Raw genomic sequence first — 17946 nt, 5'->3', positions numbered from 1 at the left:
CCACTCCATACCTCCTCCCACGCCCATCCAGAGGAAGGAACATTTTTCTGTGTGAGGGTTGCCTTCATGTTGGAAGGGGATGGTTGATGGTGTTATTTTTGTTCCCCACAAATGTGAATGTTTAAAATAGTGCTTTATTCAATCGGCATAAGTGACAAATAGACTATGTATAGTGGTGGAATCGGGCCTGGCAGACGATGAGGGCCAGATCTCACCAAACCAAGAGTCGTGGTTCTCCACGGATAGCACCCAAGGGATCTGCTCTGAGGATGGCCAGTACAGAGCCCCCGTTTGGGTTGCCTGGCAAATTCACTTGTACAACTACTGAACTGTTTGAAATGGAAGGATCTCAGAGCCAGTGAACTGGGATTTGGGCTTCGTTGCCATGGGGCATGCCAGTGGGTCACATTTCCTCTCTGAACCTCCCTCCAAGCCGCACTGTACTCATGAAGGGTAAGTGTATTTGCTGTTCTTCTGTGCCTTTTGACTTGGTGCCCTGCAGGTCTGGAATTCAGCCAGTGTAACTGAACCATGAGGCTGCAGCCCAGGCTATATTTAATTGGAGATTTATTGTCTTGCCATGGTTTTGGAAGTTTAAGGAACTTGTTTGAGCTGGTAGGGATTTGAAGTCGTGTCAGTTTTAACCCACGTGCTCCTTTTTAGTGACTATAATTAAAAGTTTATTTGAAGTGTTAAGTTCTAAGTCTTTAAAAATTGCCCCTGTACACTTCGAGTCCACAGTAAAGATTCTAGAAGGGATTCTTCCTATTTTTAAACAAACAGATTATGTTTCATAAAGTAGGACTTTGGGGAAGGAAGGACAGAGTGTTTTATTCCTGTGAAAAGTTTTATTACCAGAACTTGATTGATTTGAGATGAAAGAGAAAGGAAATGCATAGATTTTGAGACAAACTTAAAGTTACCATATGTTCAAGGGAGATTTTGAAGTCTTTCGGAGCTGTCCGTAATTGATTTGAAATGCAATGCTGAATTTGGGTTTTATTTAAGAACAAGGGGGAAAAAAAACATTTAATCAGACTTGGGAGTGAAAGATGGCAGTCAGTAAAGAACAATTTCATACTTGCTAGACATCCCTGTAATAGATTACATAGGACATTTGGTCGATTTCAATTAGAACCCACATGCCTCCTCCACCCCCAACACTCTCTCTTCATCTTAGAGCCTCTTCTCTCTACCCTCAAGTGTGGTTTCAGTATGACTAGGGAATAGATACTAAAAATATTTCTGGAATGACGTGACCCACTCTTACCCCATCCAGGAAAGGAACAAGGCTGCACAAGAAACAGCACATGCTTTCCTTTCATTTCTGGGAGTCCCGGGGTTCGACCTACAGATGCTGCTTCTTCCGTGGCCGATGGCATTCAGACTCCTAGCTGCCGATGGTGCCAGGCAAACAACTGGACAGAAGAGCTCAGCTACGGGAAGCTGGCCACGGTCTCGGCCAGAGCAGCAGCCCCCTGGCCACAGACCACCTCTGCCACCCCATCCAGGAGCCTTCCTTCCTCCCTCAGCCTTGCCTGGGCCCCGCCACAGGGGCTGAAGAACTGGGAGGCGGTGGCAGCAGCGGCAGTGGTGCCTACAGCCTTGGGGCCAATCCAGGCACGAGGGACCCTGCTTTGGGCTACTCTGCAGCCCCTCCGGGGCCAGGGAGGGGCCCAGGACCGCCCCGGTGCTCACCACTGTGTTTTCCTGTCGCTGACACCGAGGCGAGGGCTCAGAATGGAAGGCGTCCCTCCTGAGCTGAATCTGCAGGCCAGGCTGAAGGAGGTCAGGGAGGGGGTGAGCGGAGCTCAAGATAGCCAGGAGCTCAAGCAGCAGCTGCAGCCACTTCTCAAGCCACTGGCCCCCTCCCAGCGAGAAGCGAAATATGTGGAGATATGCACTTCAGCTGGAGTCCAGAGGGACAGTCCCCGGACCATGAGACTTACTCTGGAGCAGCGCCCGGGCGATCAGAGGGGCTCTAGGAGCCCCCAGGAGAAAGCCCAAGACGAACCCGGCAGCCGAGAGTGCGAGGCTCCAACCCCCCAGAAGACTCCTGCCTGCTTGGAACTCTCCAGATCCCAGTTCTCCCGCACTGATGAGGGCAGCACCCTCTCCTCTCCCTCCTCCTCCTCCTCCCTGGTGGACAAAGCAGAAGAAGGTGGCCTTTCCAAGATGGGTGATAGCACCACATCCACGGGGGCTCTGGCCACCTCGTCCTCATCGTTAGACTTTGAGAGTGACAGTGGTGAGAACGCAGTGAGCTGCCAGCCCCAGGGAGGAGAAGAAGGGGGAAACGCAGGAGGAGGAGGAGGAGGAGGAGAGGGAGGAAGAGGAGGAGATGGAACCGAGTGCAGAGACATGATTGCCAAATCTCAGGGCAGCAGGGACCCCCCCCAAAACCAGGAGGCTCACTACATCACCACCCACGAGATCCAGCTGAGCGAGGTAGAGCAGGACACGGATTTCGACGTGGGCCTGGCCTCCCGCTGGGATTTCGAGGACAACAACGTCATCTACTCATTCGTGGACTACGCTTCCTTTGGTGGCAGCGACGAGACCCCAGAGGACGTCACCACGCCGAGCGAAGAGGACGATGACAACAGCTGCTACCTCAGCACCACTCCCAGCACCAACGCCACCCGGACACCCAGCCCCACCGGCAGTGACCCCGCCCGCCCCAGCGCGGGCAGCAGCGGTGGCGACACCAGCAGCACGGAAGTGGGCAGCGGCCCCTCGGACAGCGACCCCACTCCCCCAGCCACGGGGCCTGGCACTGCCACCCCGTGTGAGCCCTTGCTGCAGCCGCTGGAGGCAGCCTCAGCCGCCGCAAGCAGCTGCGGGAGTGCAGCAAGCCAGATCCTCCTATCAATCAAACCGACTTCCCGGGCTATAAATGAGCCTAGCAACGTGTGTGCAAAGCAAAACATTATTTATGCTGCCAAGCATGAAGGCGACATGAGCCTCCGCGTCTCTACAGCTGCTGAACACAATTCAAGTTCACTGAAGCAAGACCCGGCTGCAGCCGTGGCTCAGGACCATGCAAAGAAATTCATCGCCGTCCCTGCTCGCCTGCAGACGCGGTGCGGGGCCATCCGGGCGAAGGAGCTGGTGGATTACTCCAGCGGAGCCTCCAGTGCCGTGAGCGAGCTGGACGACGCCGACAAAGAGGTGCGTAACCTGACCTCCCGGGCCTTCCGGAGCCTCGCTTACCCCTACTTTGAGGCCCTGAACCTCAGTTCCCGGGAGTCCTCCTCGCTCTCCGAAGTCGGCTTTGGGCGTTGGTCGGCCTTCCTGGACTTGAAATGTGGCGGTGTTGGAGCCAGGGTGGAGCAGAGCCTCCTCCGGAGCAGCGCGGCCTCTATGGCTGCGGGTCTGAGGAAGGGCAGCGGGGCCAGGACGACCGCAGACCAGCTCTACATCCAGTCCAAGAAGTCCCAGACCAAGGCCTTGGAGTTCGTCGTCAGCAAAGTCGAGGGGGAGATCAAACACGTGGAGACGCCTCTGTGTTTCCAGAAGCAGGTCCAGTCGGGCTCCCGCGTGGTCACCCTTCTCGAGCCTCTGAATTTACGCAGTGAGAGCAAAGCCAGCTCCGCCGCAGGGCCCTGCAGGGCCACCAAAGGCCCCAGCAAGGGCCCCGAGTCCGTGGACACGGATGATGGCTCCGAGGCCTCCGAGGGCAGCAGGCTTGTCTCCCGAGCTGGCGGCCCCCAGAAGAAGTCCAAGTTCGCTTCCAGTCTGCTCAAAAATGTCATCTCCAAGAAGATGCAGCGGGAACACGAGTTCAGAATGGAGAGGGGAGAAGTCAGTGACACATCCCACCATCACCTCTCCAGCGCCTCCAAGGAGACGGAGGGCCCTCCCCCCGGGGGTGAGAGGCAGCGGGAGAGGGGCCTGCAGAGGCAGAGTTCTCGCCACTCGGAGGCCGGCTCTGAGTACACGGTGGTCAGCGTGTCTGATGCAGGTGGGGAGGGGTCCGCAGCTGGGTCTAAATCCCCAGTTTTCAAAGCCAGTGCCCCTCGGGAGAGCCATGCGGGCTCCGGCCGTGATTTCGCTGATGGACACCCAGTAGAGGTGTGTGAAATTAGAAAGAGTGCGTCAGAGACTGTCAAGAGCACCTTCCTCCGCAGTCAGAACAGCGCATTCCGGTCGTGGAAGGAGAAGGAGGCTGAGAAGCGGCAAGAAAAGGCCCCCGTTGGGAAGCTGAAACTCCCCAAAGGGGGCGACTGGAGGGCTGATCTCGGGGAGATCTCTGCCAGTAAGTCCACCATCATGTCTCGCCTCTTTGTCCCCAACATCCAGCAGACACCCAAGGACAAGCAGCCGGGGAAGCAGGCCACCAAGCACCCTGCTGCCCAGGCCACCTCCACGGCAGTGATCAGGCCCAAGGTTCCCGAAATCAAGATCCGGCTGGGGAGCGTGCAACAGCCAGGCTCGGACTTCAACATTGCCAAGTTGCTCACACCCAAACTGGCCAGTGGCAGCGCCTCGAACCTCCTCAAGACCACTGAGGACAACAGCAGGGCACAGCAGAAACTCTTCCGGGGGGACAGCCTGGAAAAAGTGCCCCAGTTCCAGGTGAGAGATGTCAGGGACAAGTCCAAGGCCCAAGGCCCCCTCCACCAGGTGAGAGACGTCCGGAAACTAATCAAAGCGTCAGGGGACAGCAGTGACAAGGGCAGCGTCACCCCAGAGCAGGGGCTGACCGGGCCCAAACCCAGGCAGCTGGCTCCTGCAGCTGGTGGGTCGGGATCCCTGTCCCCCATGGTGATTACGTGCCAGGCCGTGGTGAACCAGAGGGAAGACAGCACAGACCGAGAGCCCAGGGAGAACGTGGGCAAGGGGGGCAGCAGCAGGGTCTTGAATTCCTCCTCGCCAGAAGGGACAGTCTTGGTTCACAGGGCATCTGGCAGGCTGCCCGTGGCCACCATCGCCCCCAATAAGCCTGAGCAGGGCTCGTACCTGCCCGTGCTCAAGATCGTCTCCAAGGCTCAGAAGACCCCAGAGAAGGTCAAGGAGGAGGAGGTCAAGGAGGAAGGAAAAGGCCCCAAGACATCCCGCAATGCTCTGGAGAAGCTGACGGCGGCCGTGAGGTCCATGGAAGAGCTGTACAGCTTCAACAGGAACGAGTGGAAGCGGAAAAGCGACCCCTTGCCCCTGATGACCGACAGCCACGTCCTGTCGCTCATCGCCAGTGAGGAGCGAGAAGGGGCCGGGGCTGCTGAGCGGGACCCCGACAAGTTGGCCAAACGGCTGGGTGGGGCGGAGGAGCGGGGCGCCGGGCACAAAGGCGCAGGGGTGGTCCTGCGAGGGGGCCCCGTAGAGCGTCTGCAGCGGAGGAACTCCAACCCGAGCGCCGAGAGTGTGTCCGCCCGCGCGGCTGCCTTTGAGAACCTGGCCAGGGAGAGGCCCAGGTCCCTTTATATCCCCCCGGTGCACAAGGATGTGGACAGAGCCCAGCCCCTGCCCCCACTGCCCGGCCACCGGAACGTGTTCACGGTGAGCGCCAGCAGCACCCAGAAAACGGGGGGTGTCGCTGGCAAGTTCCCACAAGGCCCCGCTCCAGAGAGTCCTTCGGCGGCAAAGGGCATCAAATCGCAGGGACTCCGGTCTCTCAAGATCTCTCCGGCCACTCGGGCATCTCTCGAAGAGGCGACCAACAGGAAAAATGGCAGCCATCTGGAAAAGAGCCGCAGCGACTGCGAGAATTACCTGACCATCCCCCTTAAAGGGAGCTCTGCAGCTGAGGAGCTTCCAGGCAGGCCTGGGGCAGGGAGGGAGGGGCCCCCGCGCTCCTCAGCCACCACTCTCTGCAGCTTGCCCCCAATGAGTGCCCGCAGTCAGGTCCCCAGCAGCCCCAAAGGCTCTCAGGTCAGCGGAACCAGCCGGCCAGCTTGGTGCACCAAGCCCGACGACCCCCGGGGGACGGTAGCTGCCCCCGCAGGGCCGCAGAGCCCCGAGCAGCCCCCCACCGCGATCTACCACCAGCAGCTGCTGCCCTTCGCCCTCCAGGGGGCCCAGCCCCAGGTCCTCTGCTTCTCCCCTCCAGGCATGCCTGCCCCGGCGCCTGTGGGCCCAGCTCCGGTCCCCGCAGACCCCTTCCAGCAGCCGCAGCCTCCGCAGACCCAGCGCAAGATGCTCCTGGATGTGACAACCGGCCAGTACTATCTGGTGGACACGCCAGTTCAGCCCATGACCCGGAGACTGTTTGACCCCGAGACGGGGCAGTATGTGGACGTGCCCATGACCTCCCAGCAGCAGCCTGTGGCTCCCATGTCCCTCCCCGGGCCTCCCTTGGCCCTGAGTCCCGGGGCCTACGGCCCCGCCTACATGATCTACCCCGGGTTTCTGCCCACGGTGCTGCCCGCCAACGCCCTGCAGCCCACCCCAATTGCTCACACTCCAAGGGGCGCCGAGCTCTCCCCCGTGGCAGCAGAGCCCCCCAGCAAAGAGGCAGCTGCATCTTTCACCGAGGCCCCTTACTTCATGGCCTCCGGTCAGTCTCCCACCTCCTCCTCCGCCTCCGCCCCAGCGGCCACATACCAGCTCGTGGGGGCCAAGGGCTTTGCCCAGCTGCATGGCAAGCCTGTCATCAGCATCACTTCGCAGCCCCTGGGGCCGCGGATCATCGCCCCCCCCTCCTTTGACGGCACCACCATGAGCTTCGTGGTGGAACACAGATGACGAGCGGTCACCAGAAAGCAGAAGGGCGCAGCTGCTGGTGAGTGGACATCACTTTGATAATCAGGTTTAAGGGATTAACAGCAATCCTATTTCTTTGTGTTTGAAGGGGCAGACTTAACAGCAGCGGAGGCTGTCTCTAGAAATGGGCATTTCGGAAGAATAGAACAAAAACTGCATCCATATTATGAAGGAGCTAATTTTCTTGACAAGCCTCCTTCTCTCCCCACTCCTCAGTCCCACAGCTGGCCTTTCCCCTCTGACCTTTTCAAATTGCCTGAGTGTTTTTCCCACAATGAGTGGGAGGGAAGGGAACCCTGGATCTATCAGGTTAGCCTTGGGTGAAGATTGGCAGGGGGAAGAAATAAAAACCCGGTCTGGATTTTCCGGAGCGAGCTTCACTCTATTCTTAGCAGCCCCAGTGACAGGCACGAAAATCCCTGGGGACACCGTTACTCTGGTTACTCCTCAGAGTAAAGAGAGTCAAAGACTGACATTTTCTTGTTAGGAGGTTTTCTAAAATCCACAGAAAGCCTTCTCTCCCTCCACCACATCTTCCTCTTGAAGCTTCTTATACAAAAAGGCTGTATTTTTAAGCTCTTGTTTTTCTGTTTTCAGACAATCAGAATACTTTTTCTTAGGTGAGTCCAGTCTTTAAGGTATTTTACACACACACACACACACACACACACACACACACACACACTCGGCTTGACCTCCAGGAGAGGAGGAGATTCCGGGCCTGCAGTGACTCCTCAAATGGAGCTGCTGTGTTTGATCCAGTTCGTTCAGACTGAATCCACTACGCTCTGCTGCCGACCCCTACAAGGCACTCATTTTCCTATCTGCATTCTCTCCCTTCATAAAAGATCAACTCCCCCTCGCCCCCTCAAAAGGAAATCAGATGAAGTAGATGTAGATCCTGACACCCAAGTTAATTCAGATTCACAGACAGGAGTCCTGGCTGTAACTACAGTCCGTGGAACTTGATAGGAAAGGTGAGCTTGGGTTTTCTGAACCAGGACACTTCAGGTCAAAAACATAAGACAGGGGCAACCTTCAGATACAGCACAAAGCTGCCAGCACTGTGGGGAGAAATTTGCCCTCTCATTCTCCTGCCCCCTTCACACGAGGAAGGGCTGACATAAATGCTTCTAAGGAGTTTCACTCCTTGGTAAGATCATACTGAACCAAGAAAGGAGAGGAACCCTTTCTATGCTTATATGAAAGAAATAAGCCATTCCTCTCTCTTCTGTACTTAAAAGAAACAGGAACATTGTTTCTTTCTTCAAGGAAAGAGCCTTAAATTAGGAAGTAGGATCATTAGATCAGAGTCCCAGCCTCTTCTCACCAGCTGTGTGTTCTTAGACATGCAAACTATGTAGCACCCATGACACTTGTGTGTCAATAATTTCTACTCCTCAGAATGTATCTGAATGTCAGATGATACAACAGTGTATTGCAAAATATAAAACCTTTCCAAATTAAGGGATTGTTACTATGCATTACATTTCTTGGACTGCAAGACATTAGGCCACTGTTCAAAAATCCTTGGGTCTTTCTGTAAGAATTCAGGTGAAAGCACCTGAAGCCTCATTTTACTTGCAGTCTAGAAACAGATGGTTTCCTTTCCAAGAATTTGCAACAGGCCCTATGTAATGACCACAAATACAGAGGGGGGGGGGGGAAGATTAAAGATAAATAATGTATCTATTGTTCAGTGTAGAAAATAAAGAAATATGCATGTGGAAGAGGCGCAGATTTAGAGAATTCATTTTGTAGAAGGAAAAGAGTAGCCTCTAGATAAAAGCATTTTCATCTTCTGGACAGGTGGTATGTTTACCTAGGGCTCTCTGGGAGCAGCTAATCCTGCGAGGCCTTTGTGTGAGCTGTGCAGGTGCAGAGCAAGGGGAAGGGAGGACAGGAACCAGAGGAGGGAGGAACCGGGCACACGCTCGAATCGTGTCCCTGTAGCAGCTGCCTTTGGCCTTTCTCCTGTCTGCTGAGTCTGGAGAGATTAGGCCTGGAGTTGTTTCCATCAGACACAAATACAAATCAGAGTTTTCTGTACTGGAGATTTGAACAGTGATTTCTTTGAAAGCTTTCCCTTCTTTAACCTTTATTTTAGTCCACAGCCCTAAAGATAGAAAGCGAAAGACTAGTCAGGAGCGAATTATTAGCTTTTTGTGTACAGGCAAAAATCTAATTACCCAAATTCAGGTAATAACTGAAATCCTTATAAAAATCCTTCGAAACTCACCATCCTGAAAGTTCTATGCCACTTTCCAAAGAAAAGTCAGATACATAAAAGAGAAGTGTATAGTTCTTTTCCTTGTGTGAAAAAAATTTAAACATGGTTCAGATATACCAAAAATTACATTGTACACCCCCATCCATCAGTTGATGTTCATACGGATGGTCAGTGGGAGAAGGCTTGGAAGCTGGTTTCAGTTTAAGATTTCCTTTGAAAACCAGACTTATTCCAGACTTTTTCCTTGCGGTAGGGTAGGGTTTTATGTGCCCCTTTCAGCTAGAAGTCACATAAATGGTTTGATCCAAGCACAGCATTTCACAGAGAAGAAAACTGGGGCTTAGAAAGAAACGGTTTTGCTGAGGTCCCCAGAGAGTGAGAGAGCCAGGATGAGCCTGGCTCCCAGCTCCCCGACCACGCCATGCGCTGTTTCTTTGTTGGTAAGAGGCATGAAACACAAGAAGGATGGCAGAGAAGTGCAATGAGCCCCGAACTGGCAGCCAGGACACCTTGGATCTGCTCTGCCTCTCCAGACATTTGTGAAATGAATGTTTGAACGAAAAGCACTAATTCCATCATTCATTCAACAAATGTGAATTACATGTTTACACTCCGCCAGGCACGGTGTACTCTGCAGTGAGGCTATAAACCCACACGTGACCTGGTACCGTCCCACAGTCCAGGAGCCTGCACTCCAGCTGGAGGACACGGACCGTACATGCAGAACTGCAAAACCAGTGTTCAAGTCCTGTCTTAACCTTTAAGATTCCTTCCAGCTCAAATAATAAGTATTTCATCATCTATTTTTAGCTGCACATTGTAACAGGGAGCCTTGCTTTCTCCCCTGTATAGATTTGAGCATAGCTAGCTGCTGCTACTATCGGATTATTCTGTTATGAATTTTCCTCTAGTTTTGCTTTCATAGGTAGGGTCTTTCCTGCTTCTCTTCTTCCTGTGGTGAAAATTGCAGTGCTCCTCAAACTTTGCCAGGTCACAACCCATCTCAGAAGATAAGTAGTAATATTACGTATTTTATTTGAATTTAGTAATGACATCACACATTGTGATAAATGGACCAGGCCGTTCCCAGCCGGTGGCCCAGTGGCCGGTGAGTCACAACTGGAACCCACTGGTAACGCACCAGTGTGCTGAGCACAACGGTTCAAAACTTCACAACTCTCTCCTTTTTTGTTAGGCCTTTTCTGTTTTAGGCCTTTGTTGTTTGTTCATTTTAGTTTTGAAAGTTCCTTCTCCACGGGACCTTTGATGCCTTTTCTGATGAGATTATTTTTGTTTTAGTTTTCTGTCATTCGAGGCATGTAGCTATGTTTTTCCTTCCCTAACATATTCACTTTCATGCTTTCTCCTGCCCAGCCACTTAGATACCATGTTTTTGTTTTAAAATTTGAGACTTGATACTAAATACCGTTTACAAGGGCATAAAGATAAATGTGTAATAATAACAACAGAAAACTTAAATTGGCACCATGCCTGCTACCCAGTGAGTATTACAATTATTTTGTGTCCTTTGAATGTCTCTTCTTTTTTCTGTAAAACTTTACCCATTTGTTTCTTCTTTTCTGAGTGTGCTTTATGTTGTTCCTACATTGTTGGTCTTTCTTTTCTCGCCACCTCCTCAGAGTTATTTCTACCCCCTGAGCAGAGCCCCAAAGATCAGCAACTGAAGTGGAAAGAAAAAGGGGGCTTCAGAGGGAGCTATTTTCGGAGAGTTTTCTAAAGGGGCCCACAGGGTACTTAGATCCTTGAACGCCGTCCCCTTATGTTAAAATTGTAGGAGGAAATTGAGTCTCAGAGAGGTTAAGTGACCCTTCTTAAGTCACAGTGTCCCTCTGGGGCAGAGTTGGGACTCAAAACCTAAATCATCCCAGACCAGAGTCTATTTTCCATTTGCTTCTTTCTGACTGCTTCCCAGTCCCCTTGTCTTTTTCTCCCCAGGGCCACTCTTCTTTCTGGTCCTCCATCTTGGGGTCGGGCCCACAGTTTACTTCCCCTCTTTTCTTCCCTTCCCTTTTATTTGAGAATTTACTTTCTGTACTTTGCTATTTTTTTTTTTTTAATTCCTTATTGTGGTTTCTGCTTTCCCATTCACTTGAAGTTGATTTAGTTTAAAGCCCCACCTTGCTTTTTCCCTTCTCCTCCCTTTTCTGTTTGGAGTCTGTTGTCATCACAGACTGGTCAGCTTCAAGGGCAGGCTTGAAGCTGCGGCTCCTTCACCTGCATTCTCTGCAGCCTTGTGCACGAGACCGGGTGACGAGGCTGCAGGCTGCAAGCTTGACATTTCATTTCCAGCTCATCCCATGATTACATTCTTGAATCAATTCATTTATATCTATTTTTTCCCCTAACTCAATGGTGGCTTCCTCTCCTGATTATTATATATAGCTGCTGTTTTATTTTATTATCTTCCTCATGTCTTTTTTTTTTTGCCATTTCTTTTCTCCCTTTCTCTTTTCTTGGATGGTAGCTTTCCCCATTCTTATTATTTTGTGCCTTTCTCTACAATTTTATTGCCTCATATTTTCTTCTCAACTCTCTACAAAATTAATAAAAAATGAAAAGTAACGTGTATTAATCATTTAGTATATACTAAGATTTAACATGGTACTACTTGATTCTTTAAACGAGTGGGTACTATTCTTATCCCTATTTGACAAATGAAAAAATAACTTGTCCCAGATTAAGAGATCAGCTGAAATCCAGGCCCTTCAAGCTTGGGGGCCCACGTTCTTATTGATGACCCCTAGTTTGCCCACTTTCTCCCTCTCTGCCCTCCCCGTCTCAGTTCCTTGTTGTGAATTGTCCTTCTTCCCTTATTTGGGAAAAAAAGGGAGGGAATAAGGTACGAAATTGACCCTGAATCTGGCGATGTCTAGCGTATACTAAGCCTCCATATGTGTTTTTCTTTTGATTAAAATTTAGCTCTCCTATGTCCCAAAGAGAAACAGTTCCGGAACTTCTAGGGGCTGTGGCTCCCAGTGTGTGTGTGGAGGAGGGGATAATTTTGCGTGTATGTGGGGAGGGGCGAGTGTGGTCTGTCACCTGAGCGTGGGATCCCACTGGATACTGATGGGCTCATGCCTTTCAGTCTAAGAGAAACTGTGTGGCTTTGCCTAAAACCCAGGTATCTGCACCATGAAGTCAGGCAGCCCTGGCCCAAAATCTTCCTCCTCTGGATAAGTGACTTGCCCTCTCTGGACCTCAGTTTCCTCACCTGTAAAATGGGGATACCTCTCGGGAGCGTCGTGAAGATTGAATCGTAAAATCACTGCAAAGGACGTGGCACACGGTCCACGGCATGTAGTAAGAGTTCTATCTCCCTTGGAGACTAGAAGCTCATCAATGCCTCAGAAGCCCCTCATCTCTCAGGGGCCTCCACCAAGGCAGAAAGTCAGCCCTTATTCCTGTAGACTCTCAGGACAGCACCAGGGACCCGTACCCAGGATTGCTTGATATTTCCCCAAACCAGAGGTCATGCCCCCAGCTCTGCAGTCCCCTTTGGGCTGCCTGATCCCCTGGGTCAGGCCAGTTGGCTGTGGTCGGGGTCCTCTAGTATGCCCCACGGCTTTCCAGCATGTTACACAACTCTGGGCATAGTTGGCCAGCTGCATGTGGTGATTTTCCTCTCAGTCTGGGCACAGACCTCTGTGGAGCAAGGGAAAATCTGACCCAACATCCCTGCTGAACTCTGTCATGTGTTCCGGTCCTAAAATCATGGGAAGTCATCCAGGCCAAACTGCCCGGTGACACCGTGCAGTCACTCCTCTCCCTTTACTGACTTCTTCGTGACCCTCTGCTAGGTTGAACCGGCAATTTTTATTATTTCATCCTTAATAGGAATTGGAGCATTTTATTACTTTCAGAGTTTCAAACAAAATCCCTCTAAAGTTAATATAAGTGGAAGCAGTATCCTGCAAAAGAATGAAAAGGCCGTATCTGGACTATGGATCCCCAAAAATGATCCCAGCAGCTGGTAGAAACAGATTTCTCCTCCCTTCCTCAGACTGCTCTCCCCATCCTGTAGTGTTTTCTCTCTCTCCCTCTCTCTCTCTCTCACTGTTTCTCTCTCTCTCTCTCTCTGTCCCCTTTCTGCTCAGAGAGCCCTTGCAAACCTTGCTTCACAATGGGATTCAGCTTGAGTTTTCATTAGATCCTTGCATCCACATTAAAATTTTTCTTTTTAGTCTTCTATTTTCTTCTCCTCCCCCTTGTAATTATATATTTTTGTTCCCGTTGCTACTCCATGTGTCCTAAGGTAAAAAAAACTTTTAAACTTTTTTAGCAAATGAGAAGTTTCCAAACCCACAACTGTCCCTTTCCTCTTGAAAGTCATTTCTCGATATAAAACACGAAAGAGTAAAATCAACGAACCTGAAATATATACACATGAGCTATTCTCTAAACCCATAATTATTCTTATAGACTTCTTTTTCCTTAAGTATATACTTAACACAGGTCAGTTTCTAGATGACAGGATTAAAATATCCTTTGCCACACTACTCTGCATGTAATTGATTAGATAGCTGTTATTTGATACTTCTTAGAAGTTACTTTTCACATGATAGAGTCTTCTAATCCCTAACAAATACTGCCTGTAGGCCACTCTATTTCTGTCTTCATAATATTACGTTCAAATATCAACTCCCAAAGGTTAATTTAAAAATGTTCTTTAGGCAAAGTTCTAATAGATATATATAGAGAAAGAGATTAACAGAAAGAAAGGGCTAATTTTCAGTAAGGTTTTGAACATGTCAATGCTTGTCTTAGAATGGATTTAACTAAGTTATAGGCTCTAACCAGTATATCTCATTTTAAACAAAATGCGCAATATGAAGTTCCACGTAATTTAGGTAGTGACCATTCACTGTAGAGTATAGAGTTTATTCATTTAACTAGATTAACAACTCATGGTGAATTTCAAATGTTTCAATTTAGTTTAAATATCATTTTTGTATATTTTAGGAACATATCTGTTATACTATTTTATCTCTGTTATGGATGGTTTCAGTAAAACTAAATATTTAACTCTAAAATCATTTTTGAATGGTTGACTGTATTTAATTCAAGTTTCAAAGAGAGGGTGCCATTTGGGGCAATTTCTTAAAGTCAGTAGGATGTCTAGTAGGTTCAGAAACACACTCACGAAACACATTTTAAAATGTGAATTTCATCATTATTCACACTGAAATTAGCCAAATAGTTAAATAAAATGTATTTTGTCATTTTTCTTCCCTCTTTAAGAGCGAGATTTACTAACAATCTTTTCCTTGATCATGTTTCTTTATAGGAGCAAGACAGAAAGACGGACGAATCTTCTTGAATCTGAAGGCTGCATTGTAACAGCACTAAGAATTCATCTGGAAACCTTCCTCTACATATGTTATTCTTAGTTTTTGCTTCTTATAAACCAAGTGTGTAAGTTTCTATATTTTTCTGAATAACCCTGTTAAGACAGCTTGTGTTATTTTAGTTTTACGAAGCTGATTGAATGGTTGCATTTTTCCTGCGTAAAACTATTTCTTTTTATACTTTAATACAGAATATAAGCTTTCCCTTCATCTTTCCCTCCTGCATTTGTGACTAGGCAAACAATCTCTTACATGTTCTCATAGTTCAGTCAAAACATACAACAGAGTAGGATTGGTTCTGTTGTAAACCAAATGAGCAAATCAGTAATTTGGATCACAAATCTCCCTGCAGATTCTCGGAATATATCAGGGCTGGCTGGCAGAGTTGTAGCACTTGTTTGGATTTAAATGTGATGGGTCTGCATTTTGGATCATGCCTAGTCATTCTCTTGGTTATGTTTTACATGTTCTTTTATTGGGTTTAGCATGATTTCAAATGTGATTGTGAAAAAGTGGTTTTAACTTTTGTGCCTTGTTTTAACTTTTCCATTGATACAATGCCATGACACTATTTGTTGCCTTAAAATAGAATGGCTTGGAAGACTAGAGAGCCAGTGGTTGCATTTAAAGTTAAGTTCTTAGTTTCAGAAAGGTATAAAATATCTACTTCCCTCAGAATCCAACCTCTGCTATGAGTGTATAGGATTATTTTTCTTCTTCAATGATCCCTCCTTAGTTGTACACTCCTGTCTCTCACGGATTATTTGGAGTCTGAAGAGTGACCTGTTTGGGGCAGTGGAGTAGAAAGTAAACTCTGATTTGGTGGCTCTGATTATCTCCAGCCCTAGCCATACCCATAGCAGTGACCTCGGTTTATATCACTTGCTTCTTATGGTTTTAAGAGATGTCGAGAATCCAAATCACAGAATCTTTCATTGACATTCAATACTGCCTCAGTTGTAGCCCAATTCTGAAGGTTATTTTAGTGAGTGTTCATGGTGAGTTTTGAAGAGTTGATTGAACAGATAAATATTTAGCTCGTCATAATAATGAGTCAATATATATTCAACAAATGTTACATTGGAATATTTCTTTACTTTTTAAAACAATAACTTGAAGGTTCTCCCAGGCTTTTTTTTTTTAAAAGGAATCTCCTCTTATTTACTTATTTGTTCAAAGATAAAGCATTCTGGTAATTTTTTAAAGCCTTTTAAAGCCTATTTTGATTTTAATGATCATCAATATTGGTTTCTGCTTAAAACAGCTTCTTGAAACCACAGAATTTTATACTACTCATAACTGAAGGTGTGAGTAGAAAAACTAAGAGACTGATTTTTGTATGATTTATGTAATCTCATTACTTTGTATTTATGCTTTCCATCTTAGTTGGACTCTTTAAAAAAAAAAAAAAACTCAATTTCACATTCAGGAACTTCCTTAAAGGGATCTTACTCTGAAAAGAAGTTCTGTTGGGTAAAAGGAAGGGTTTGAGGCAGGAATAGTCAGCTCTGGTCACAGTTCAATCAATCATTGGGCTGATGAGCTATGACATGAAGCGATAGCCTCTCTGAGACATGGAACATGAAATATGAAACAATCTCTGTGTTTGGAAAAGATGCCCTTGTGCCATATTGGGGAAAGCGTTATTCCTTTGTCATAGAGGTCTTCTTACCCAAGTACGTCAACAGATTCACCCCAGAACTTGCTTAATTTTTCACCACTGGGAAACTTCTCTTACAGCATCAGCCCTTCCTCATTTTCAGTAGAGATGTGCTGGGTAAGAGGTCACTTAATATTGAAACAAGAAAGTAGACTCAGTCAAAGATCTTAAACTTATAATACTTAAAGCAGCACCATGAAATCTCAAGTATTTGAACACATCTTGTGAAACTCAGATAGGATTTGGTAGGTAGAACCAGAATTGAAAAGACTGTTTTAAAATGACATGTGACTTTTAGGCAAACCCAGTGCTCGTGTCAAGTAGTCAATGGCTTGCCAGGTCTTCAAAAAAAGAGAAATCTCCTTTCCTAGAACATGTGGTAGAGTTCTTACCTACCAAGGGTCTGGGAGGCCCGTGAGCTATTTATCACTATTTATCATTATTTATCACCAGCAGATCTGAGCCTTAAATTCTCACATTGAGGTAAACTAGGACAGAAACTTGGAAAGAAAGGAGAACTTTTCATTTGTCGGTTCTATCAGAGAGGCCGTGTCCTCTGAGAAGCTGCTGTGGATGTAGCAAATGGCCAAGTGGTTAAAATGTGACTTTAAAATAGTATTCTATGAACGCCATATCATCTACTGTTAATTTTATGGTTTTCCATTTCATCAAGCCATAAAAAACCAAATCAAACCTGCCGGGCCATTTACTACCTCTGGTGATAGGGAGGAACATTTTTAAAAACATGAGGTAAATCTAAATCCTCATTTTCGTTGTTTTATTATTTCTTGAGGTTGAATTGATATTTGAATAAAACAGTTGTACCCTTCCTTTTTCAACCAAAGTTAAGTAGAAAAAACCAAGAGTCTATGAAGCCTTCTGACCCATAAAACCATTACCCTACCAGTGTCCTTTTAGCTACTGAACTACTCTTTTATGGCTCATGTACACAAGACCATTACTAAAGCATGTAGCGTTTCCTATATAGTGCCTGGAGCTTGAATCTAATTAGCATTGCAGAGTCTGGCTTTTGCCATTTTTTCTCAGGGTTACATGTGTGACTCAGTTTTCCAGATGAATCACAGGGCATTGTGTGTAGAAATCTTGACCCATTTCCTGTTTTTCCCTGTTGGTTAAATGGTAAGGTTGAAATATGCTCCATTTGAATTGTTTTTGGAAAACTGAACAAATTTGTAACCCGTACGAAAATTTAATTCACCAGAATGTATTTTCTTAAAAAGCACTCACTGAAATTGCCCTCAGGATGAAATGAAGCCCAAATATGCAGTTAGTGACTTAACATATAGGCTCTCTGTATGTCTGCCTGTGTCTCCGTATGTCTGTATGTGTATGGCTCTCTGGATATCATTGAGTAAATAAGCTAAAACAAATTACACTCTGACATCTTTATGATAAATCTTAAATGTTAACACACATTTCAAACCCATCCTTATATCACTAGGAAATATCTAACGATATAAATTTCTTTTTCTTAATTTCAGATTTGACTTCATCATTCTAGCCTCTTAAAGAGATTTAATGCATTTTAATTCTTTTCATATTTCATAGAAATGGAAATCAGTGTTTGCTACAAATTGAATGCTCATGCTACCTGAAATAATACTTTGGAGTGCAGGACAGTGTTGATTCTTAAGTAGATTGACTATAATCTCATGATAAGTATATATTATATGTGCATGAGAAAACACATTCAGTAATAGTCTCTGTTTAAAAACTATCACGGTATATACATTTTCCAATGTGGTGCTTGAGGAGTTTCATTCTACAGTTTACAAGGTGTAGGTTTGCACCCCAAATTCTCAGGGTATGCTGTTTTACCCAAATACTTGAAAGAAAAAGGTGCCCTGTATTTTATCAGTACTGTTGAGGGGAAAAATTATGTGTAGGTTTGTTTTACAAAACTACTTATAAAAATCAACTTCACAAATTATGTTAGGCTTTTACATAATTCCTAAGGAAGTATACAT

At 47.2% G+C, this 17946-nt stretch overlaps 1 protein-coding gene across 1 annotated transcript; it reads left to right on the top strand.

Moving 5' to 3' along the window:
• Window positions 1-807: 807 nt before the first annotated feature.
• On the top strand, window positions 808-17946 carry C5H4orf54 (chromosome 5 C4orf54 homolog). Its single transcript, XM_036852982.1, is given in 4 exon segments — window positions 808-1343; window positions 1345-6721; window positions 14238-14365; window positions 17461-17946. Coding segments are annotated over 2 exon segments (5373 nt in total). The 5' UTR covers window positions 808-1310; the 3' UTR covers window positions 6685-6721; window positions 14238-14365; window positions 17461-17946.

Source organism: Balaenoptera musculus, chromosome 5 (genome assembly GCF_009873245.2).
Source record: "Balaenoptera musculus isolate JJ_BM4_2016_0621 chromosome 5, mBalMus1.pri.v3, whole genome shotgun sequence".
Lineage (NCBI taxonomy): Eukaryota > Metazoa > Chordata > Mammalia > Artiodactyla > Balaenopteridae > Balaenoptera > Balaenoptera musculus.
Note: the sequence above shows the minus strand (reverse complement) of the source record. Positions and strands in the feature narration are given on the sequence as shown.